The following is a 24,458-nucleotide window of genomic DNA, read 5'->3' on the forward strand; positions in this document are numbered from 1 at the left end:
CTGGGCTCTCCTAAGTCCTATCTCACGGGCCATACATCCGGGAGAGGAGGGCTCGCGCGGCCGACCAGCGCCGTCATCGCACCGACCTATAATGGGGTCATGACCAGACCCTTATCGAAACGAGCGGCCCCGTCCTGCCGACAGGCAACAGCGGCAAAAAAAAATGTTAAGTATATGATTATGGTAAGCACACAACAGGCATAGGTATACCTATGTGTATTTATTACTGCTGGGACAGCGTACTTATTACTCCCAGCGCATTTATTACTGCTGGGACAGGGACTCGAGAATAATGTATGTTAAGATCAGAAGCGCACGTTTTTTGCTATTATGCCAACGTCCATTGCATGTAATTCACCTAAAATGCTCCTCGCTAACAACGTCGTTAAGTCCCGGTGGTGGGCTCAGACCGTTCTCGGGGAGAAGCTTGAATAATGCGTGGATGATTCTCGAATAGACCTATGTCCTATTGCTGATAAAGCTGCTCGAGATTTAATGTTGTAAGACACAGGTCAGTCCTGTCGGAGCTTGGTGCAATAATAGAGTGCATCATTGTAGTGTTTCGCACCGTTCATTTCGAGAAATCCAATGCAATGGTATTAGCCCTACGGTACATTTTCTCTAAATGATATTGCATCTGAATCATCATTGAAAAATGCTAAGGATGTTTTTAGAAACTCCGATAGCACTTGAAGTGCAATCTTTTAAGTTCATCCTCCATCATTTACCCAAAGTTAACCACAAACAATGTTTTGAAGGGTGTCAACTCTCAGCAAATAAAACACGCCCATCACAGCCTGGCTACAAACGTGGTGTCACCACATTAAAGTGTCATGTCCAGCAGTCTGCAGCATTAAAAGCCTTTCACCGACTGCAGAATACATGAGTACAGTGCAACTGCACACCATTCCATTTCATTCCATGCCATTCCAGCGTCGGGTGGGCTCGGTGCAGCGACTGATAGTCGCGCGGTGGGATCGATCAGTCAGCTGCACGTAATTAGCACACCCCTCCAGAGCCTGGTCAGTCTCAGTCGGAAAAAAACTGCCGAATCGAATGGTGTGCGGCATGACTTTCTTCGACCAACTTTGTGACCCGTGTGGCTCACCTGACCCTCACCTGAGGTCAACCCCTAAGTTGACCTCATCCGAACAAAGCGCATAGCATTCGATGCGCAGCTTTACGCGGCATGCAGTTTATTATATAAATTTCGGGCAGGTATGTACAGGAAATACCAGCGTAGAATTCACTTCAGCAAATTCGCGAAAATCTTTCCAGATATCGACTACAGCGCTAAATCTAGCTGGGTCTGGTCCGCTGTGCGTCGTGCACTGTATACCTACTTACTTACACCAGTTCTGAAACAGCGGAACAGTTGCTGAAAAAGTAACGCGCGGTCAATGCCATCAATTAAGCAGCATGAACAGTGAACACGCACAGGCCATGTCCTGCCCGAATAAGATATTAATTTATTGGAAGCTGTCAGAAGGCTTGAAGCCTGGATTTTGAAGGGCGCAGTTGAGGCTCTCAAACCAATAAGATTAAAATTGCAGGCGCACTTTGGTGGCCTCATCCGCGTCTTCATGTTGCCATATCTTTTCGACAACTTTGCGCCTGAGGTGTCGTAAGGGCCATAAGGAGGACCCGGTCTTGCCACACGGCCGTCTGCACGGTCCCGGTGGGACTGCGCTGTGTATGTGTGGGACCGACCCAGTGACCCGCCCCCGGGTCCGGGCGTCCATTACAGTGATGGATCCACCGGCGCCCACTGTGCGCCGCAGCCGCCCTTCATAGCGCCCTGATAAGATGAGTTATACCGCGACAGGGTGACAGCCGCAGCCTGCACCAGCCGCACATTCGTCACCCGAGTGCTGATGTAAACGGTGTCAGAATTACAATATAATTATTTATGAGGGCCGGTCAGGATATAAAGCGCCATGTTTCAAATATTACATGGGCTTTGTGTCTTACAAAAGACCTGTGGAAAGCATTTCAATTCAATGTCAGATCTAATTTTGCTTTGCCCAGTCCATGGGTATGCTAATGACGGATAAAACATCATTTATTATATTTAAAAAAGAAAACGATCCAAAGGTGCGCTCACCAACACACACCCGCACGAATAAAAGCCAAGCCTTTACGAACATCCACGCAAGCCATATGTAAAGGCATAATGGTGACATTTTCCGGGAGTACCTCGGCGACTTGGGGTTTGCTTTTCCTAAAATGAGTCCAATTCTAGATTCTAGAAAACCCAAAGACCTTAAACATCTGCTAACAACCAACGAAATTCTGTTGGAATTGGCTGCAGTGTCTTATCTCGATAAGGATTTTCGATTAGCATTTCAAGATTCCTTGCTTTTCCTTTGGTATCCTATATCATTGAACTCTCGGGGTCTTTTATTGATTGCAAAGCATGGCACCTTCGATATTCTTACTGATGTTACAAATTTCACGTTCTTCAGCAAGCAAACGGCTACTTTTGTATGATTTATGTCTACATTGCATCATGCAGTCGCAAATATCTATTGCAAGTCAGTAGACTGAATTCGCTGCATATCGTCGTGTCTGTTCACATACGAGCTGAGCGGAGTGGTGCTAGAGACGAGGCTGATCTGGTGGGCGAGGGTAATTAGGGGACGGGACTGCAGAAGGGAGAGGAAAGGAGGGCGAGCAGCGCGTCGCAGAAAGCCGTGAGACACAGCCATGGAAAACTGCAGCCATACACACCAAATGCACACTACACATCAGAACGCAGTCAAGTGAGAAAGAGGGAGGTCTGCTTTCCACACATGTGCCAGAGTCAAAGTTCATCGCATTATGTGGGAGCAGATTTAACCCGTGCCCTTGTGGGGGGCTATTCCCCCCTTCAGACTTTTTGATACATCTCCATTCTCCAGAGCCGCTGCGCCGATCGTCACCAAACTTTCAGTACCCTCCCGCTGCATCAATTGTACACATTGAGACCAATTTTTTTCCAAAGGCGTTAGGTTGGCCACAAATGACGTCAGAGTGACGCCATGTTCTGCCGTTTTCGACCCTTTTTTAAATCAGCGCTGAATCAGATCAGCGCTTATTTTCGATAAAATGCGTTTTACTCGATGTTATAGCGCATTCTCTAGAAGACCCGTGACCGGCAAAACATTTTATCTTTGACCTGACCTGTGACGTCATCGGTGACCCCGAGGTCAATGAAATTGGATTTTCCTCGACCAATTTGACTGGGCTTTCGAACGCCGTTTGAATTTTGCGGATCCGTCCAGTAGTTTCGGAGATACGAGGGGGGGGGGGCAAAAAATAGCACCCACCCCCCACACCTCGCGTTATAACCGGACCCCGCCAGGGCGCGGGTTAATTCGGAAAAGGGGCTCTTGTATGAAAATGTATAAAAGGATATTGAAAAAATACCTAGCTTGAGTAAATCCTTTACTCAAGATTTACCTAGCTTGGTAAATCGGCAAACTTTTTTCGTAGTTAGCTACCCTACGATTGTAAATTATGATGCACCATCTCATAAGAAAAACGGTAAAACTTCAGGTGCCTGGTAGAATTTATAGGTAAATATTCACGGCTGAGTCTTGGAGTGCGTGTTTTGTGCAACAGAATCTAGCCATTGGTGCAAAAGGTTTTTGGCAACATCCACAAATCATAGTTATTTTTCCAGAGTTGATGTTGTGTTGACACTGTTGTCACACATGTGTTGACCTTCTGCTAGCAAAGTAACTATAATGAGGAATGCGAGTTATGCCTAGCGGAGTCGATGTCACGCTATTGATTTCCACACAGCACTCACCCCCACTGGTATGCCCCAGGGATGCCCCCCCCCCCCCCCAAACTCACCCTGCCAAGCTCCGTGACACTGCTGCGCCGGGATGACAGCTTTACTGAGCGGCTGACAGGCGGCCGTCACGCGCGCTCCGCCGCTGCCTGACTGCTGTCACCGGCATCATGCACCGTCACTGTCACCGGCACGTCACTGTCACTGTCACCGTCACGTCACCGTCACGTCACCTTTACCGCTCACACGTCTCACGACCACCTAATTCAGACAGCGGTGACCACACCCGACCCCGACGAAATGCCGCGCACGCTACTGTCGGCTCTTGTCAGTCCCTCTGCTGACACTTGGGAATAGGTATCACACATTCCGGCAGCCCTCACCACAAGAACGAGTGTCGGTTGTTCGCTGACCCTCACTGATAAAACTGCACGTCGAAAAAACCTGTCTCACACTCCCAGTCACGTATGCAGGAACAACACCGGGAGCAGGTCTTCCACCGAGCGCGGTGTGCGCCCTCCCAGCGGCCGCTCCGACTACACTGCCTGGGGCACTGCCGGCCGACCCGGGCCGCCGCAGGGCACAGACTCGCCGCCGCGCCGGCCGCTCGGCCTGGGGGAGGGCGGGTGAGGGAGGGGGGGGGGGGCGGTAGACACCTGCCTGCGGGCGCCGGGTCGGGTCGGGTGGGTCGGTCGGCGAGACAGCCGATATGCCTATAGCGGCGCAGAACGCACAGCGCACAGCGAGCGGCACCTATTGTTTACTGGCAGAAAATATCCACGGCGCCGCAGCAAATAGCGTTCCAGGGACTGGCACGCAGCACGCAGGCATGTGCGTAGCCTGATAAAGAGACACGCATGAGAGAAGGAAGAGGAGATAGGGAAGAGGTGTAAGGGATGGCAGGGATGGCACGGGAACGACAATGAGGGAGAATGACGGGGACAATGGCTCAGACTGCAGCTGATCGTGATGCTGACTGTGCTGAAACCAATAAATGCACCCGCTGTCGGCAGCCATTTGTATGACAGACCAGGGAGATATCACCAAACAAGCCCGCGCGGGAATTCCTGCGATATGGGGTCAAATACAAGATGGGGCTAGGATGCAGGAGTATGAATCATGTGCCAGAAATGTGACCTTTCACTCACAAAACTAATCAAATGGTCTAGTTTGTGTGTAGTAACACCCAAAATATTATCGAAGCAATATTGAAAAATTATGAACTTTCAACATTTCCGGTAAACGATTTTTCATTGCAAATTTGTAATGCAATGGTTCCGATGCGCTAGAACCAAAATCAGGGTCTAACAGCTAATTTGAAATGTGCATATGGGAACCGCGTGGATTCACCTGACTTTCACGTTGTATGACTTTACCTTCACCTGCATATTGCCGAAACAGTCGCATCATGTTAATTCATTTCTCAGTAATGGCAAGAACTACTTAACTGTCAGCTTATAATCACATCCAACGCTAAGCTCTCATTTAGTAAGCTGTGTCAGCAAGAGACAGCACCTCCTAAGCTACATAAATTCTCCGGAACACACTAAACCCATTCGAAGAACTGTATTCTTCTGTTATTATGCATGCATAGCAACAGATAACTTCTCTAAAACGCATTACCGTCTACCCTGATCTCTGAGATTCAGTAACGATTTCAGCTTTCAGCTAATTGCTAAGAACACCATTAGAGATCAGTTGGTTTCTTTTTCCTCCCAGTGATCGTACTTGCTGTCCGTCCCCTCCCCTCCCCTCCACCGTCGCAATGTTTCTGTCCCCGTTCGGCCGTCTCACAATTCACAATCCGCACCGCGCCCCGCGCCCACTGAGCCCGGTCGGTGACGGCCGTGGGTCGATGACGGCGCGTCCACGACACCCTGAGCCAGGTACCGTGTCTCACGCGGCCGCCGCCACCACCGCCTTTGTCGTCGTTGTCGGCGCCGGGGGCGCGCCTTCGCCCCCTGCTGAGTCGTAATGAAGCGCGTCCCGCTGGTGACCCCAATACGGGGCCGCCGGCCGCCGGGTCGCCTCCCGCGCTGTTGCTGCCGCCCTCAGACTGCCAGCCCGGTTGCATGTCGCGACTCGTCCCCTGTCCGGTGACCCACGCCGAGCGGCGGCCACCGCCGCGCCGGCGGCTGTTGGGTGCTTAGCGCGTGAGTCACGTACGATTACAGATCACGCTCACCATTAAAAATGATGGAATTCGGAGGATGACGCGTTAATAGAACAGTTCCAGGATGGGAAGGATCAAAAATGGACGCATCGTTCAGTGGTGATAAGTCAGTTATCGCCCCAAAATGGTATTTCCCATTAATGTTCTCGGATATCAATTCTCACAGGCGCGAAGTCATGAACTCGGCTGATCGTAGACCGAAGGCTATCTCGCGCGATCGACTTGCCGTTTGCTAAGCAAAGGTTTATTCGTGTAACTGCAAACAAATATTTATCCGTCAGGTATGTGTGTAATGCTAATATTGCTCAATGGTTTGAGTTTTGTAGGTACATATAGTTTCTGCCGCTAATGACTGATGACTGAGGGAGAGGATAAACTGAGGTAGCTGTGTCTCTTTACAGACACTCTTTAGATACGAGCTACTGCGATAAGCTTTCAGCAAAAAATTCATCAATGATTAGAGAGTTTGGTAGTTTAGTACAGATCATCAATCGGCATGTAAGTCACCAGTTCGACGTCAGAATCCGGCTGGGGTTTTCTGTACAGCTCGATGGTAAAGAAACACCGTATCACCGGATCTCGAGGCTTTTCCTTCTTCCTGCTCGATGTCGATTTCGCCGATGTTGACAGCCGCTTATTTTTGCCCTTTTCCTCTTTTTCTGACTTCTTCAGTGATGCTTTTCGCTCCTTTTTCTCTTCTTGAATGTTCACTAGCGCTTCCTGAAATAAGGCAAGTTCATTTTACGGCAACGTAACAAGGCTGCCGCCAGCCTCGCATTAACCCTCGCCCGCACATACCATTTTCCCATCCTAGATGCTCGGAGCATTGACACATGCGTGTTTAAACTGTCCTTTGTGTAACAACTATTGACGTATCCACAGGATCTAACCGTGAATAGAAATCCAGAGGTGTCGGCTGAATTTGAGAGGCCCTTCAATTTAGATCTCATCTAAATATGGGGTGATTGATTGCCCTATTATTGCCCTAATTATTATTGCCCTATTATTAACTATTAATATTATTAATAGCAATATTAATATTAATATTATATATTAATATTATATATTAATATATAATATATCAATATTAATATATATATATATATATTATATATAATATATCAATATTAATATTATTAATAACATTATTATTAACTATTATTAACTATTATTGCCCTATTATTGCCCTAATTGATTGCCCTAAACATAACATACTTTATTGGAATGAGCAGACGTGTTTAGCAGTGCTCTAGTTTACTGCCTATTTTGGCGTAATGGACCCGCATAATGACTTTGAGATAAGCATGAAACGAATCTTAATTTAACGTAGAATATTTTGGTGGTATTTGCATTTGAGTTGAATGGTGAAATAATTGAATTATAGGCTTTAAAAAATTGATTATTTTGACCCAGTTTTGAAATTTTAGACTCACCACCGCGTTAGTTCTGCTCTAGATTTTTAGTAGTAAGCCTCGTGCTAATTCTGAAGAGAGATCCTTATAGCCAATAATGTCAGACTCTGACACCTCGGTTAGTGGCTACGATCAAACAGTGGGAAAATGGGTTGTGGCGAGAAAGACCAAACGGAGCAGGATAAGCAAGGCAAAAATCGTAGCATCAACGATTACGGACGCTGAAGAAACTGTACCGAAGAGCATTTTTTGTCCTACCTCTCCTCTCACCAATCAGCCTACCGCGACCCCCGAACAGCTGACGAGTGCGACTAACTCTACGCATACCGGCGAGAATGACGACAAAGCATCCTACGACAGGGTGATGACGAGCGCGAGGGCGCCGACCCTGGACCAGCTGATCCCCACTAGTGCGACGTCAGCCGACAAGAAACGTCTAATCGCTGAGTCGGATTGCATTTTCAGTGGGCGCTACGACCCAGCTGCGGTGTGCTGTATCATGGCATCCATGGACGAACCCGACCTGAGAGAGCTCCGAGAACTGCTGCATGCTGCGCTGTCTGCGGTCATCCCGGCTGTCGCCGGCCGTCCTCTCTGCCGCCGTGTTACCGGCAACTTGGCTGGCCTAGCGGATGACTGCTGGACCTTGCACTGTAAAAAAAGTTCAGCATTTGGGGTACTAACGGCTGCTATTCGTAGCACCTTTTAGCGTCAAAAGAACCCTACGACGTATTTACAAAGAAGCATGGTGCTAATACTGTGCTAATGATAGCTAACATTCCCATCAAATATTATAAGTTTAGATCACCTATTCTTCTACTGAGCTTAACGTCTACTTCTGCTAGTACCCAGTCCATCAGTGAGTGCTCTTTCAAGCTGGATTTCTAATTAGAACCATTTTAAGTGTTTTAGAAGTTGGTAATGCTGAATATGGTGCTTACGTTAGTATCACAATAGAACCGGACATGCTTACAGAGGAAACAAATTTGAAATTGGCGCCAAAGAAAGTAGCTAAGCCCTGCTTTACAAATCTCTGGGAGTCTTATCACCAGCCCTTTAGCACCTTTTGACGGCGCAGAGCGATATGCGCATGCGCGTGCCAGCTGTTTCCGGCCACGTGTTGCGCCATTTTAGTGGAGTCCGTTGGTCGTGGTGGGAGTGTGTGCACGTGCTCCGGTATATGAAGTGAAATGAAGTGAAGTGAAGTGCTCCGGGCACATGCCACCGAGTGATAGCTCTGGAATGATAGCTTAAAGCAGCTATTATCGGTGGAATCCGTCGTGCGTGGCATGGGAGTGCGTGCCCCTGCTCCGGGAGGCAGTGAGGTGGAGGGAAGTGCAGTGCAGCAGTGCAGTGAAGTGAAATGAAGTGCTTCGGGGCCGGGTGGTACATGAGCATTTGCCACCGACACATGCCACCGACACCGACGTTGATCGACTTTGGTGAGTCTGACACGTTGTATCTTTTGACATTATCTTATATTGTTTAAGTGCTTCATATTCCGATTTTGGCAAATCGCGCTTCTTGGTCTGAAGGAAAGTTGTGTTGTTTGCGAAAATAGCTCCCAACAGAAAAAAAATCTTGGAACTGATCCAGTTTTTTTTTGCTCCAGGCATGGGGCCTGGTCAGTTCTTCCGTCGACTACCACTTACAATGGAGGACAACTACGACAACAACACGGGGTCTCCGGTTCCGTCTATCACTAAACGCCGTCTGGTCGTGGATGAGGTCGAACTTATGGCCATGAACGGAACGTCGGTTCAACGACCCCCCCCCCCCGCCTCCCCCAGTCGATCTCGCGTTAATCGTCGGTCACTGCGAGTGTGCAGGTATATGAGCGACCTTTCGTTATTTCCCGTGCGTTTGTTTGTGTATATATTTACATTTGTTTTTGATGCAGATGATATGAAGTGTTAATAAATGTTCCATTATTATTTTTTAATTTTATAATGTGTTGGATGCTTGAAAGATGCACTTACACGGGAATATTGCAGAATGCAAAACACAATCATTGAGACTTGTAGTTATCACTTATCTAGGATATAACCTTTTTTGCACGTCTTTTCGGCCTTACACAATTTCCTTTTTGGTAATTGATTAGTCCTTTTTGCAGTAACTAGTGAAAGTATGTGCTGCTAAAGAAAGCAGTTTTTGCGAACTGAGATATTCTACTTTCAGCCCCAATGCTTTCGTTAGCATTATTCTACTTGTCGTGGGGTAACAATAGCGCTAAAACGGTTCATATGTGAGTACGGAAGGTACTAACTGCATGCTATTCTTAGCACCTTTTAAAGTTTAGCACCGCTAGGGTACTGAAAATTGGTCTAGCAGGTGTAGGGTACTACATTTAGTACACGGGTGCTAAACAAATATGGGTACTTATATTAGCACCTTGATACTAAACTAGATCTCAGTTAAGTACGAATAAAATGCTTAGCTTAGCACCGCTAGGGTACTGAAAATTAGTCAATTGAAAAGTACCTCTATGGTGCTAAACTTTTTTTACAGTGTGGGCTACTCGGCGGCTCAAGGCATGCTGACACAGCGTGCTAATGCTGCCACTCTGAAGCCAGCGGGTCGCAATCCCCTGCCACCCCCCGGTCCCACCCGGAGCGCGCCCTCGGACTCTGCTATGTCGTGCCCCAGCGCGATAACTTCGTCACTCGAGGCGATCATATCCACCCAGCTGCGAATGGAGAATGAAATTAGGGAGCTTCACGCTCGTCAAGCTACCCAGGATGCTTACAAAACTCGTCTGAAACAGCTGGAACTGGAAATAACTGGTCTCCGCAGAGAATGTGCTGCTAGAGATGACACGATTGATCAGTTGAAGGTCCTTGTAGAGGGGCTACTAGCCCGTGAGGGCCCACAGCCACGCCGGCCAGTCACCGCTGGATTACAGGTGCAGCCGGGGCGACATGACAGCGATGCGAGGTCCGCTGCTAATGATGCTACTGCTGTATCTGAAGAGGCTCACTCTGACCGCACCGCCGCCCGCGAGATTGCCGCCAACTTGGATCTGCGTGCCCTGGGTGAGGCGATCGCTGGTGCCCTGCATTGGCGGGTCGGCGATTCAGACAGTGAGCCAGAGCAGCAGAACACGCATACCGTGTCTGAGCGTAGGACAGCGCAGCCCGCGAACCACAGTCAAGCAGCAGTGCCGACTGCGGCACCGACCAGCGACACGTCTGCCGCGGCTCCAGGCGGCCCGACACGGCGACAGAGCATGGTGACCGGCTCTGGTCCCCCATCGGCTCTGATTCAGGAGCCGCCTCGTCAAGAATCTCGGAAGGAGAAGTTCATCCTGGAGGGCTTCCGTGTGGATGTTGCTGACAGTGACGTGCGGAGTCTGGTCTGGACGGTTGTTCGCAATCTCCATGATTTCCAAAGGGTGTCACGCCGCGGTCCTGCTGCCTCTGTAAGCAAGGCGTTCAAGATTGAGGTTGATGCTGAGGACACCGATCGTATATTGGACCCGTCCAGCTGGCCGACTGGCCTGGTTGTGCGCCTTTTACCTCACCCTGTGAACACTGGGCGCCGAGGACAGCGTTTTCGCCGTCCTGCGGCCTCATCTGGAAGATCACAGACGACCCGGAGTGCTGCAAAAAGAACTGAACATGGCAATGCTAACTGGCAGGCGACGGCCCCGCGCCGTTACAGTGATGTGGTCAGAGGCATTGAACACTGTGACACTGCCTGGACGGCGGCCGCCCAACGCCGGGACGAAGATGAGACCCGCCGGGAAGCAGTCACCTCACAGCGCTCCAGAGCCCCGAACAGAGACTGCACTCACGGCGTCGGTACATCTAGCGCGGTGGACGCTGCCGGCGGCGACGGAAGTAACGCCACACATGGTGACGGTGGCTGGGAAGAGGAAAGGCCGCGCCGTTATGGACCATTCGTGCCAGCTAGATACCATGGACACCAAGATGACAATGCATGGGTGTCAACCTATCAGCGCCGTGATGGAGACGGACACTGGGCAACAGCCGCCTCTCACCGCCCAGGCGCCCCTAGTCGAGGCAGCGAACAGGACGCCGGCGCTCCCTGGGTTCCAGCTGCCTCCCGTCACGTCAGAGGAGGCGCCACACACGGTGGCAACGACTGGAGGGCGACTGCTTCGCAATGTGACGGATCCGGATACCGTGGGTGGCCCTATCAGCGCGCACGAGAGGCCACCTCCTGGGAATAGCGCCCAGATGGCTACTCCAGGGGGCCATCCCTGCCCTGCTGCCACCGCTGTGAAGCATGACAGAGCGGAGTGCCGTAATGCTGTGGACGCAAAAGTAACTCTGAACATGAGCCTCACTCTGGGCACTTATAACTGCGAAGGATTTCTCGCAGGAGCGCAGTATATCGCCGACTGTCTAATACCTGAATGTGATATCTTATTTTTATGCGAAACCTGGCTAGCCCGTGCCCAGGGTGCTTATCTGGAGCATGCACTCTCCTCTCTAAGTTCCGAAGAATTTCAGGTATTTCAAGAATTCGCCATGGAACTACCACCAGGGACTGGAGATGGCAGACCCCACGGTGGCGTGGCTTTTGTTTGCCGCCGTCAAGCGGGGCGCACATTTCGCGCTGTAGAGTGTAATGATTCTCGTACCTGTGGAGTTACGATTGTGGAGCTGAGCCATCCTCTTATAACGATAATTGGCTGCTACATGCCGTACTGGAATTCATCTGCCGTAAATTTTGAAGAGTACACAATCCTGACGGGGAAGCTTGATGCATTATTCTCTTCGCTAAGACCCTCAGCTCCAGTGGTGCTTGTAGGCGATTTTAACTGTGCTCTGCCACCACTGTCACCAGAACTGCGCCCACCGGGCTGGCACCGTCTTCGGGGTTTCTCTCCGCTGAGTCTTCTAATGCAAGACTTATTGGACGACCACGGACTGACAGTCGCCGAGTTCCGGTTCTCGCAACCAGTGGCGTACACCTATGCTCGAGCTGACGGCCAATCGCACATCGATCACATTGCTGTACCGCAATGTCTGGTGCCTCAAGTTTATGATTGTCGCATCGTAGCCCCCTGTGTGGACAACCTGAGCCCACATCTTCCGGTCCTTTGCAGCGTGGTGCTGCCGTCTGCCTCAGCTGGCACCAGTCTCGATGTCTCCAGCCCTCCACTAAATATGGGTTCCATCCACTCAGAAGTACTAGATTGGAGTTGTGCAGAAAAACTGCAGATATATTTGTCTTCTCTGGATGAGCTTATTGGTGCTTGTCAGCTCACCAACGGTGCCACCCCGGATGAGATTGACGAAGCAATTACACGATGCATACATACCGCTGCGCGAATCGCCGGATGCTCCAAGTCGCGACGTCCCCCGAAGCCCTGGTGGTCGCCTGATGTGGCAGTGGCGCGGGATCGCACTCGTTTCTGGCATCAGATATGGGTAAACTGTGGCCGTCCTACCCTCTCAGCAGTGGCACAGTGCTATCAGGCTGCAAGATCTGCTTACCGTCACGCCCGCAGACGTGCAGCAGTGACGCGGATCGAGAGCGAGGCCCACACTCTCCGACTGCTCCGCCGTGACAAAAATCTGACAGCCTTCTGGCGACGTGTGCAACAGATACGGCGTAATGGACTCAAGTCGGCCTCTGATCTATCCGCCGCCGACTTCCGCACCCACTTCCAGACTGTGCACCAAGATAGTCACAGGCAACTGACTCTGGACCAGCTCCAAATTGCTGAACATGTAGATTTTCGACTAAGGAGAATCCGTAACGATACATCCGAAAGAACGGTTTCAGCTGGACAAGTAGCAGGCCTCATTCACCGGTTACAGCGTGGGAAGGCACCTGGTATAGACGGCATCACGGCGGAGCACCTTCTCTATGGTCAGTCGCCTTGTCTCCTGTCAGCTCTGGCGCACCTTCTCTCTGTCTGCCTGTCCACGTGTAGCGTGCCAGCTACCTTCGCTGACAGCGTTATTGTACCCGTGTTGAAGAAATCTCAATCGGACCCTAACTGCTTGGACAACTATCGACCGATTTCAATCACAACCTGCGCATCTAAGCTGCTCGAGCTGTTAGTGCTAGACGAACTGAACGCCTCATTTGAACCTCATCATCTGCAGTTTGGTTTTATCTCCAATCGGGGCACCATGCAAGCGTCTCTGTTGGCTGGAGAGACCATACAGCAGAATCGAGCCAGGGGTCTTCCTGTTTTTGTCGCAAACCTTGACGCGAGGAAATGCTTTGACCGAATATGGCATGACGGTCTGTTCTTCCGTCTGGAAGATTATCTTAGCGACTACTGCTGGTGCCTCATGGTCACGTGGTACCGCCACCTCTCTGCAAGGGTGACTTTTGGTGGCGCCACATCTGAAGCGTTCCTGGTCTGCAGGGGCACCAGACAAGGGGCCATCTTATCGCCAACCCTTGCAAACATCTTCCTCTTACCTCTTATTGAGGTCCTAGATCGCAGCGGTCGTGGAGCATATCTACACAGCCAGCACGTACCCGCTATCTGCTACGCTGACGATATTCTCCTTATATCTGCGAACGCACGTGACCTCGGTGCAATGCTGCAGATGGTGGGAGAATTCGCGGCTACTTGGCGCCTCGACTTCGTTCACCCTGAACCGGGAAAAACCAAGAGCCATTGTATTATATTTGGACAGGAACTATTCACGAGCACACCGAGGTGGACACTGTCAGGACAGCAGCTGCAGATCCGGCAGACGACCGAGCACCTCGGTACGGTGCTTGATGACAACCTCAGCACAGACAGCCACGTGGCTCAGCGCATCAGGCGTGCTTGTGCATCATTCTATGGCCTCACACCCCTGGGCAATTTCACCAACCGCCTGACTGCTGCTGACAAAATCTTCCTCTGGAAGACAGTAGTGCTGCCGGCACTGATCTTCGGCTGTGAGACGGCTCCCCTCAGCTCCACCGACATTGAGCGTCTAGACTCGCGACAGGCTTCGCTGATCAAGGCAGCGCTGGGTCTGCCGCGTTCTGCGCACCATACGGCTCTATTGATTGCTGCTGGGGTGCCTCGCATCGGTGAGGTGCTGCGAGGTGATGCCCTCCGCGCATTCCGTAATGCTTTCCGCGCTGACCACCGTCTTCGCCAAGCCTACGTCACTGGACTGGCCAGACTTGCTACGTACCCCGAGCAGTTGGATGGGTCGTTTATTGGCCACGTATATAATCTGTGTGGTAAGAATTTCGGCGCTATCATGCAAATCGCTGCTGGGTACGTCGATCACGACATAGTCCGGGCACCACTCCAAGAAAGCGGTCTTGTAGACAGTTTGAAGATGGTTTTGGCAAGCAACTGTCAGGCCTCGCGGCGCCTGTTAAGACTACTAACCTCCTGAGTGCTGATTAACTGTGTGTGTGGGTGGGTGGGGTGGGGGGGGGGGGGGGGTATGTATTTTTTTGTCGCATGACGATGCTGAATAAACAATAATAATAATAATAATAATAATTAGGGAAACTTGAAAGGATGCCTTCCATGTGATTAACGCCCGTCTCATTTTACTACATATTGAGTTAATGCACGCACGTCGCAAAATTGCGCGGGTGTTCGTGGGCTCATGGTCTTCGAGGTCAAGTGTATGCGTCTACATATGCACATTGTGCAATCAGGTATCAAGGCTATGCTGGTATACACATGCCATTCTTGTTTGAGTCAAATGCATAAATCATATTTGTATGCAGCTGTCCTTAATTCTGCCTGTGTATGTCTGTGTCTGCGTATTTGAGTGTGCCTTTGCCTGTGTCTGGGTGTGCTCGATCCCGTGTCCACCCACCATCCATGTCGTCTCTGTGTCCGTCTCTGTGTCTGTGTCTCTGTGTCCGTCTCTATCTGTAGACGCGTTTACATAGGGTTTGTTGCAAGCTTATATCTCCGTCCGTGATGTTGCAAAAGATGCCAATGGTGCTGAACAATTTACAAAAAAAAATCCCCTCTAAATATTTGAAGACCACTGCATCGAAATTATCGCCAAATTAACGAGCTAGAGCCTCGTCAAATATGCTATGTAAACCGGGTTTGTGTCGGTGTTTCTGTGTCTGTGTGTCTGTTCCGTGCTCGTTCCGTCTCCACCCACCATCCATGTCGTCTCTGTGACCGCCGCCGTGGTCCCTCCACTGGACGTTGTACCCTGCAGGAGCAGCTGTTTCGCCGGCCTCAGCAGCGCCCGCACCGGCAGCAGCACACTGCCCAGACTGTACTCAGGAGGCGGGCCGTCTGGATGGTCCGCGCCACCCTCCGCTGACTGTCAGAGACGAGTGTCACACCAGTGTCAGAGTGTCAGATGACACCGACAGACACACACAACAGCGCCGCCCTCCGCTGACTGTCAGAGACGAGTGTCAGCTGACTGTCACACCAGTGTCAGAGTGTCAGTTGACACCGACAGACACGTCAACACCGACCGGTGCAAGAGCTAGCCGATCTGGTGGGGATGGGAAGATCTATTGGCTAAAAAATCAAACTGCCGACTCATTTAAAATATCAATTGATGATAGCATGCATTTACATGCCAATATTACCGCAGTTGTCAAGAAAAGCATTAAATACACACTGATATAAATGCTCTGATAAATAGATCGATCTCGATCGTAAAATGATGACAAATGAATTGTGATATTGAAATGATTAAACAATGACAATTATATGACGAATAAAATTGAAGGTTTTCTCGATAACCAACAATAACTAACACAATACAAGCACTGTTGCATTTTTGTTTACCTTTTTTGGTGGTGCGCTTCCATCTTTGGCGCCCTTTTCCATCGCTTTTGTATGTCCTTCAGATTCACCAGATTTATTTTTCTTCTCATTCTTTTCTTTCTCCTTTGCTTTGCCTTTCTTTTCCTTACTCTCATCGCCCTTCTTATCCTTATGTTCTTTTCCCTTCTCTGTGTCCTTGCTTTTCTCTTTTTTCGATGTTTTTGGTGGTGTCCATTTCTGAAAAAGAATAACAGCACCATTCGCATTTCGCACCGTCCACTCCTCTATCACTCTGCCGTCCGACCACGGTTGGCGGCAGTCAGAGGCAGACAGGACCGAGTTGGAAGCCGACAAACACTCCCACAACGATTCTACTCCCGAAACTCGAGCCGTTCGACAGCTGAGTGGGAGCAAAAACCACGCCGCACGCTGCTGACCAGCATCACTGGCTGCCAACCCAGGAGCTTCAGAACGCACTTTGCCTTGAAATTCTCTTTAAATCCTTTCATCGACTACCTCTGCATTTGCAAAACTAATGGGTTTCAGGATCTTATCGCGTTTGATAGTTCACATTCAGTAAAGCTTAGTATCAGATAGCATTACGAGGAAAATAAAAGCGAAGAAAGAGGATGTAAGATATCGTAAACAGTGCGGGAGCGTTACCTCTCTCCTGAAAACCTCGACGTGCAGGCAGTGGAGCAGGGCGTTCCGCAGCGCGCTGAGGTCGGTGCAGTGCCACTCCAGCGGCGTATCCAGGGCAGTGACGTCCGACTTCTCCTGGAGCAGCGCCTCCAGCGGGCAGAGGCCGTCAGAGCGGTCCGTCTCAGAGCTCGGGCCGCCAGCCTGGACCGGCGAGAGAGTGGGGGTGTGGGAGTGGGAGTGTGAGGACGGACGGGAGCTTTGGGTCAAAGGTGCGTGTGAAACTGGCATCGACCGGTGCATAGTGCGTGTGGAGCTGGCACTGGTCGATATTCCCATTGCACGTAGAGATCAGCCATCACGAAACTGTTGTAACGACAATCATACATGCAGGGTCAAAACTCTAAAGCTGCGTCGTACACGAACACATGAGCAACTACTGCAGCAAACGGCACAAAGTAGGGATGGGATCGTTCACTGTCATACAGCCAATATAGCACGACGCATGTGTGCAATTCATGGCCGCGCATTCATCACAGTCATGGATATATTGAAGCTCCAAACAGCCGGCCACAAATCGTCGCAGCACGTGTCTGAACTGACCTGAGCCGAGGGAGGTGAAAATGGCGAGGGACAGCGCCGGTCACCCGCCCACTGGAACACGACACACAGCTCCTGGCCCGGGTACTGAGAACAGGGGGAGGAAGGTAATGAGATACGGAAACGTAGAGAGGAGATCAGCAGAGCTGAACGAAACCAAGAGGATTCTAGAAGGGATGATTGCAAGGGCCAACGGGTGGAGGAAATAAGCACAAAATGAGCTGCGTGAAGCTGCCGATCAACGCGTTGCGGCTGAGGGGACAGCATGCTTCATGAAAATAGAATAAGGATACAATCTTTTTAGGAAAAGGGTTAGTTGAAACTATAGGCTATGAAATCTCAGCATTAAAAGATCGATTGTTTTTTTTTTTTTAATAAAAATGGCTTCATATAGCTGCAGGTGATTAAGCCGCTTACGTTAGTGTCGTCAACGTTGCCTCTCTCCAGCGAACGACTAAAGGGCGTTTCAAATGCAGCAAAAACCGTCTCGTTTTGCTGGAGTTCGCGACTTTTACGATCGTGAGCAGTCGTCAACATCCATTTCAGAGAGCTGAATAAAGTAATATATCGTCTTATTTAAGCGTTATTTTAATTCCTTGGCTTAGATAAAACCTAAACGCTTTCTTCTTTTGGTCAAGACAAGTCATGGTGAAATATAATGCGAGGAACCAAAGTCCCCGTCTCCATTGAGCAATCTTGTCACTAGCTTTATAGGAAAAAAAAAAACTAAACAAATTGTTTCTAAAATAGTTCACATCTCAAAAAATCTGAGAATTCGCCTAAAAAGTATGAATCGATCGCCATGCATTGCCTACAGGCTAATTACATCGAGGAGCAATATGGGTGTACTGGGGAGGGGCGGTGTGCCAAGGGGCCGCACTATGGTTGGAAACGGCCTCACGGATGGCCGGGGGTCAACGCGAAAAAATGTTTTGCCCATAACTTCTTAATGCGTGGACCGATTGCGATGAAACTTTGCATAGGTATACCAGTGTCTTTTGTGCATCATACAGTAACTCGGAAATGACGAGGTCACGTCACGTCACGCATGTGTGACGTCATCATTGCAAGCATGTTATAAGTCGCCTAGGTCTTTCGTAATGTCATCGATATCGCGAGGCATTTTAAACATGTTTTGAATACCGCTATACTGAATGGATATTGTTGTTATGCTTTACGGGCGAGAAATATCAACGTAGTGACGCACAGTGTCCTGCTATTGGTCATAAAGGGTAAAAAATTGGAGAAAAACATGGATGTTTTTTAGATTGTGTAAAAAAGGTAAGAAATAAAATGGCAATCAAAATGACAAAAAATGTGTCAGATTAATAGCCTAAGACTTATTTGCATACCAATACAGTGCACCGAACGTTATACGAGTTGGAGCAAAATGAAGTTGGTAATGGGTGAAGAATCCGGCATTGTCCTACCATTGTTTTGTAGGCTGTGTGAGCTGGGCTGTGATGCCCGCTCTAGAAATAGACATGATAAGTATTTGAATAATAGTTATGTGTTATATGACGGTGTTGTTTCCACATGATATTTGCACATTTATAGCAAAACATGATAAAAGTTGCCTATTTTTATATAGGAAGTGGGTACTTACCTATTCTTCCTCGTCGTCACCCGCCGAGTCTGATTCTGAGACGTCACTGACTTCCTGCAGTGGCTGCCCCTTCAGGAGCGGATTGCCCCCATGATCAGTCTTCTGGGTGGTGATTGGCGTCAGCTGAGCCCAAATCAGGCCGCTGATCACGGGGTCGCTCGTGACGAACAACTGCTGTGCCACATCGGTCATGTTGTGCACACGTGAGTCCTTCCGCGCGTGGTGCAGGCGGAACGATCGGAGATGTTTGTTACGCGCCTCCTGCGCCTCCTCACTGAACATCCCGATCGGGAGTAACAGATGATTGATGACGTCTGCCCCATGTATCAACAGCTTGTGAGCCGAGGCTGGCATATGATACCATGGGTAAAGCCGAACGTAGTGCTGGGCGGTCTCGAGCGCATACTCAGCATATTTTTGCACGTCGATCAGCTGGCTGCTGTTGATGGCCTCTAAAATCACGGCAAGACGTTCGATCAGTTCCCTGTCGACGCCCGTGATGTCACTGAAGGCGGGCGGGTCGGCGAACGACCGTCTGGCGGTGTTCCCGTCATTGGACGTGCCGGACCCACCCGCCCGCGGCTGGTCCACGTGTAGCCCGAGCCGGGCTCGAAACTCGGCCTGTACTGCTCGTTTCCGTTCCTTCATCACTGCCTGATTTTCTGCTCCCCTCACGGACCACGTTTTGAGAGGGATGCGGTAGCCAACGTGCAGCACCCATTCAAATGTACGTATCCAAGCATGGAGCGTTGACAGCCCGATTTGGAGAGCCTCTGGGTCCTTTTCTCTGAGCGTGACACGGTCCAGGTTATTCATCTCGGTCGGCTTTGCCCCGCAGATGTTACAGTTCATTGTTGACCTGGTGACGTTTTCTGGCCCGCTGATGGCATTTGCCACCTTACCATCTATCATTGTGAGATGGAATGTGTGGCTGACGGTGAGCACGGCGCCGTTGCTGAGCGTCACTACAGTTGGCCGCAGCTGAGCAATCTGACCTTTGATCAGCCTTTCCTCCGTCCGGATGACATCAACCGTCTCCTTCACAGCCTGGATGTGGATCGGACGGCACAGCCTTGTTGACGACGGCTTGGGATTTTTCCACACCTCGTTGTCCTCAACAAACAGCTGGAGAGGCACCAGTGTCGAGCAAAAAATGCTGTCTTCTGGAACATACTGTTCTGCATCGCCTGGGTTCCCTGAGCCTTTCTGTTTATAAATTGATTGTCCGGATGCACCATCCATACCCCATTTATATACCAGCTGCCCTCTCAAGGGCGACAGCCCAGATTGGGCTGCTGAGGTTGCTGGTGCGTCCAGTGATGCGATGACTGGTCTTGGTTCTGACGTCTGGAGGTCTCCTGTAAGCGTCATTATATCGCTCTCATTTGCACAGAGGAGCCGCCGACACGTGTGGTCCGCAATGTTCTGCAGCGAAACTTCAGCCGTGGTATCTGTGCAGGACAATCCCGACGGGTAGCAGCGCTTACGTGCCTCCAACACTCTCTCATATGACGGATATACTTTAGTTTTTGTTCGGTCATTCGTCATTCGGCAGAATAGCTGGTATGTCCTTTTTGATGTATTTCCAGCCACCGTCATCGCTAACGCTTCGTCTGGGCTGAAGCTACGGACACTTTCCGATTTTCCCTGGTAGGCGGCCCGTATCTTTTTCGGGCGGCCGGGGGATGCACCTGCTTCTGCTGCCAGGTAAGCAAGGTCATGCTTCTTTTCTCTACGTGCACGTTGACCTGTTGCTTTTAGCAGCTTTTCGCATTCATGCGCAGTTGCTAGCTCCATTGACTTGCGACGCTTTGTTCGCTCGCTCAGGTCTGAGAACGGTGCACTTTGAACGGGTGTGGTGTCCTCGCTATCGTCACACAATCCCTCAGTGTCTCTCAGGAATTCCACTTTAACGGATGGCTTTACGTTTAGCCACTGCTCGTTCCTCGAACGAAACCGATCCTCCCTGCGGCCGCATTGCACCCACTTTGATGATAGACTGGAGAGGACGCGTGCGATATGTTTTTCAAAAAAATCGCGCCCGGCTTTGGATAGCACCCGAGCCCCAACTACGCAGTGCACCGCATTTCGAATCGTCTCGGGAGAAGTGGCATTCATCCAACCACAATCCCTCACCAGATTGTAGAGCTCCCACCTGTCAATATCCACGTCACACACCTCGATCGGTTCGGCCATCGTAAACACACTCGAGGAACACGCACACCCAACCGCACACGCCCTCCTGATCCACTGACTGCAAGCCGCTCCAAATTCTCGGCTCGACCCTCCTTGACCTGACATGGAAAGCCTGAGGCGGCTGACAACCACGGCCAAGGTCATATGACGTCAGCGGACGGCGCGCACGATACCCATACTCCAGGTGTATGTATGTATTGTATGTATGTATTGACACCAAAAGCCTTCCACATATGGCGTGGCAATTACGGCTTTCAGGGGCGAGCAGTTGCTTCTTGCGAGGGATGCGGAGTCGAAGCCGGAGTCGGAGTCGCCAGGAGTCGTAGCAACAAGCCAGGAGTCGGAGTCGGAGTCCGTCAGGAGCCCGCAGTGGAAGTCGGAATCGGAGTCGGAACAGCACCACCACAACTCCGAAACTCTGGCAAGGGTCCGGAGTCGGATACGGAGTCGCCCGGAGTCATGGCAACGAGACAGGAGTCGGAGTCGGTTTGGAGCCTGGGGTCGGAGTCGGAGTCGGATTCGGCGCCACCACGACTCCGCAACCCTGCTTCTTACCATACATTAATTAGGATTAGCCATTGCACGACTGACGGCCGACCCGCTGCTAGCGAAGCGACGGGAGGTACGCCTCGGGAGATGAAGCTTCACAGAAGATTTTGCGCACGAGTGCGCAGTTTGCTTTTAGGTTCCCCTTACGCAGAATTGAACAGAGATTTATTCTGCCAAAAATCTCAATGGAGGTCGATGGAGAACTTTTTGTATGTCCAATGAAACATAAACGTAATTTTGCAAATGCTGCTGTGGTGACACTGCAAACAGAATGCAATGCCGTTCCTGATTTTGAACACGCATGGGAAAAAGAGTCACTCCACTCGATAGCCAACATAACAAGGATTATTTTGATATATAATAATCCAGTTTTACAACGTCATTGAGGTACTCCACATGCTATTACCAGCGCGGTTGTTTAAACCTTTGACGGCGCACCAAAAAAGCCACTAACAGAAACTCCCGATTCCACGTACGATAATGAAGACTAAATGCGCAACTAAATATTTTTTTCTGCCCAATTCAAAACATTTCATCAATTTCCAACAGAATGACACCTCAAATATACATATATTCCGAAATTGCCCAAGGCCATCCGTCAGGCCGTTTCCAACCATAGTGGGCCGGCGCGGTGGCGGGCCGAGCGGCCGCAGGTGGGTGGGTGAGTGGGTGGGGGGTGGCGTCCCCCGGGATGGGCCGAGCGGCCGCAGGTGTGGTAGTGTCCCTCAGTTACCGGCAGAGCGGCTGGGCTGGGGAGGTGGTGCGTCCCCCGGGCTCGGCCGAGCGGCCGCTGAGGTGGCCGAGGTCAGGGATCGATGGGAATAGTTCCGTTTAACGACTGCACCTGTCTACCTGGGTGTATCGAGCGACTGATTGAGCGAACGACGACTCCTCGTTCGGCAGAGAAACGACCTGAATTTTTGTCACGAGCATCGCCAAAACTTTTCTCCCTTTCTTGTGCTCATTTATTTTCGGTCGCAACTTATATTTTGGTGGAAACAGGCGCACTGTAGTATGTATTGGATTCTTATGACTTTGTTAAATTATTCAATAATTCGTTTAATTCATCGGTGTGTCATCTGGTACTGACGTCCTATTCTGTTCTTCGTTTCAGGATGAAATTTATTATGAACCTTTTTGATTTTGTTGATTTTCTTTGAAATAAATTACACATCTCGGTGCAACAAGTTTTGGATTTTTGCTGGCAATACACTGGGACACACGACTGCGAGCTGCGTGGGACCGGCCAAGGTCGCCACCACAGCCCTTCCTGGTCGGCAGGTCAGCAATTTGCAGCGGTGTTCACTGGGAGTTTCGGACCGTTTCGCACCGCCGGCTTAAAAGAGTTTCGGGCGTGAGAAGAGCTGAGAGATATAGCTTCGCACTTTTGTTTGAGCCTTAAAAGATGTGCTGTGCATACCGTATGTCCTATTTCATTCTCTCCTTTCTTTTGTTTCAATTGTTAACAGCAATGAAAATTCCAGGTAGCAGGCTATTTGAATACATTGAGCGATACGCGTTTCCATTGCCGATAGGGATATGAATGCAATTCTTTTTTGAACGATAATACAGTCTCATTAAAGCTCATTATTTCAAAAACAACGAATAATAATATTCCATTTATGTAAATAGAGTGAATAGCCTGCTTAATTATTAATAATTAAGCAGGTTATTCACTAATTATTAATAATTAATTATTAATAATTATCAATAATTAGGTATTAATCATGCTCAGAAATACCATAGCTTACCTCCAAGAAGTATTCCATTAATCATAGCTATTTCCATCACTATCGGGAATACCTGCAGTCATCAAGCAATAATGGATCAGGTTGGTACTGCTCATTACTCAATAACGTTTTCATTATCGCACTATGCTATATGAGCGACGAGCGCACCTGGTCCTTTGGCATGAACGGCAGGTAGACGGCGCCTGTGACCCGCACCAGGGCGCCGGTCAGACTCGGCTCAAACCGAACCGCGTCCAGCTGCACGGTCGGCCGGCGAGAACCCTTCCGCGCCGGGCTCTTCTTGCCAGACTTCTTCTTCCTAAAAAAATCAACGATCTTGATTAAATGATCATTACATATTTGAAATGCATGACGAACAAGCATATGTTTTATACGAGCAAAACTTAAGCCTGAAACATCTCAACTACTTCATATTGTATTTGTGTTATTGCCTCCCTCCCTACCCCTCCCCTCCCCCTCCCCTCTCTAACTTGCTGGCCGACTCCTCGGGCTCCTCGGCGGGTTCCAGCTGCCTCTGCAGGTCCGCCAGCAGTTCGTCTGTCAGCAGTACACCGTCCAGCAGCAGCAGCCGACCCAGACCGGAGGTAAAGTGCTGGTAGTAGCCGCTGGCCAGCTGAGGGAGCACGCCGGGCCCCGCCGAAGTTAGTTGGTAGCACTGCTGCTCCACGGCGTACATTTCCTACCAGCCCATTGGGTTTACATGTTAAATGGCCTGTTTTCGGCGAGCGATATCTCGGTCAACCTTTGAAGGAATCAATGGTTCTTAGTCTCAAATGATAGATCGACGAATTTTCTTTCGACAATCCCTCTACCATTTTTCACGAAACCCAGCCGATCTTCTAAGGCGTACAGGGTAAAGATTTCACTGCACGCCAGCACCCGCGATCCGCCTCTCCGATCGACGGCGCGCGGTCCTCGGTAGCGCAGTCTGTAGCATATCGGGCTACGGATCCGAGGTCGTGAGTTCGAATCCTGGGAGCGCCGCGTAATTTTGGCTAGAATGGAATGATGTAGATTCTTGAATGTTTGCATAATCAATTATTAATAGCTAATTGAATG

At 50.0% G+C, this 24,458-nt stretch overlaps 2 protein-coding genes and 1 long non-coding RNA gene across 3 annotated transcripts in view; 1 reads left to right on the forward strand and 2 right to left on the reverse strand.

Annotated features, from left to right (window-relative positions):
• LOC122379142 (potassium channel subfamily T member 2-like) overlaps nucleotides 1-4,290 on the reverse strand; it is a 155,802-nt gene extending 151,512 nt beyond the window's left edge. The window contains exon 1 of the mRNA XM_043361089.1: nucleotides 3,841-4,290. The gene's annotated coding sequence lies outside the window, so the exon portion shown is untranslated. The remainder of the gene's footprint in view (nucleotides 1-3,840) is intronic.
• A 1,914-nt stretch (nucleotides 4,291-6,204) lies between these two features.
• Nucleotides 6,205-24,458, reverse strand: part of LOC122379139 — a 45,243-nt gene continuing 26,989 nt past the window's right edge. The window contains exons 5-11 of the mRNA XM_043361085.1: nucleotides 23,870-24,012; nucleotides 23,547-23,697; nucleotides 17,301-17,384; nucleotides 16,722-16,901; nucleotides 16,080-16,295; nucleotides 15,433-15,600; nucleotides 6,205-6,671 (exon numbers count right to left, since the gene is read on the reverse strand). Of these exons, the coding sequence (XP_043217020.1) occupies nucleotides 6,426-6,671; nucleotides 15,433-15,600; nucleotides 16,080-16,295; nucleotides 16,722-16,901; nucleotides 17,301-17,384; nucleotides 23,547-23,697; nucleotides 23,870-24,012 (1,188 nt within the window). The 3' untranslated portion in view covers nucleotides 6,205-6,425. The remainder of the gene's footprint in view (nucleotides 6,672-15,432; nucleotides 15,601-16,079; nucleotides 16,296-16,721; nucleotides 16,902-17,300; nucleotides 17,385-23,546; nucleotides 23,698-23,869; nucleotides 24,013-24,458) is intronic.
• Nucleotides 22,511-22,846, forward strand: LOC122379141. The gene is made up of 2 exons (XR_006256132.1): nucleotides 22,511-22,660; nucleotides 22,763-22,846. It is a non-coding gene; the product is annotated as an uncharacterized LOC122379141 (long non-coding RNA).

The sequence above is a fragment of the Amphibalanus amphitrite genome, unplaced genomic scaffold, assembly GCF_019059575.1.
Source record: "Amphibalanus amphitrite isolate SeventyFive unplaced genomic scaffold, NRLGWU_Aamphi_draft 000072F_arrow, whole genome shotgun sequence".
Taxonomy (NCBI): domain Eukaryota; kingdom Metazoa; phylum Arthropoda; class Thecostraca; order Balanomorpha; family Balanidae; genus Amphibalanus; species Amphibalanus amphitrite.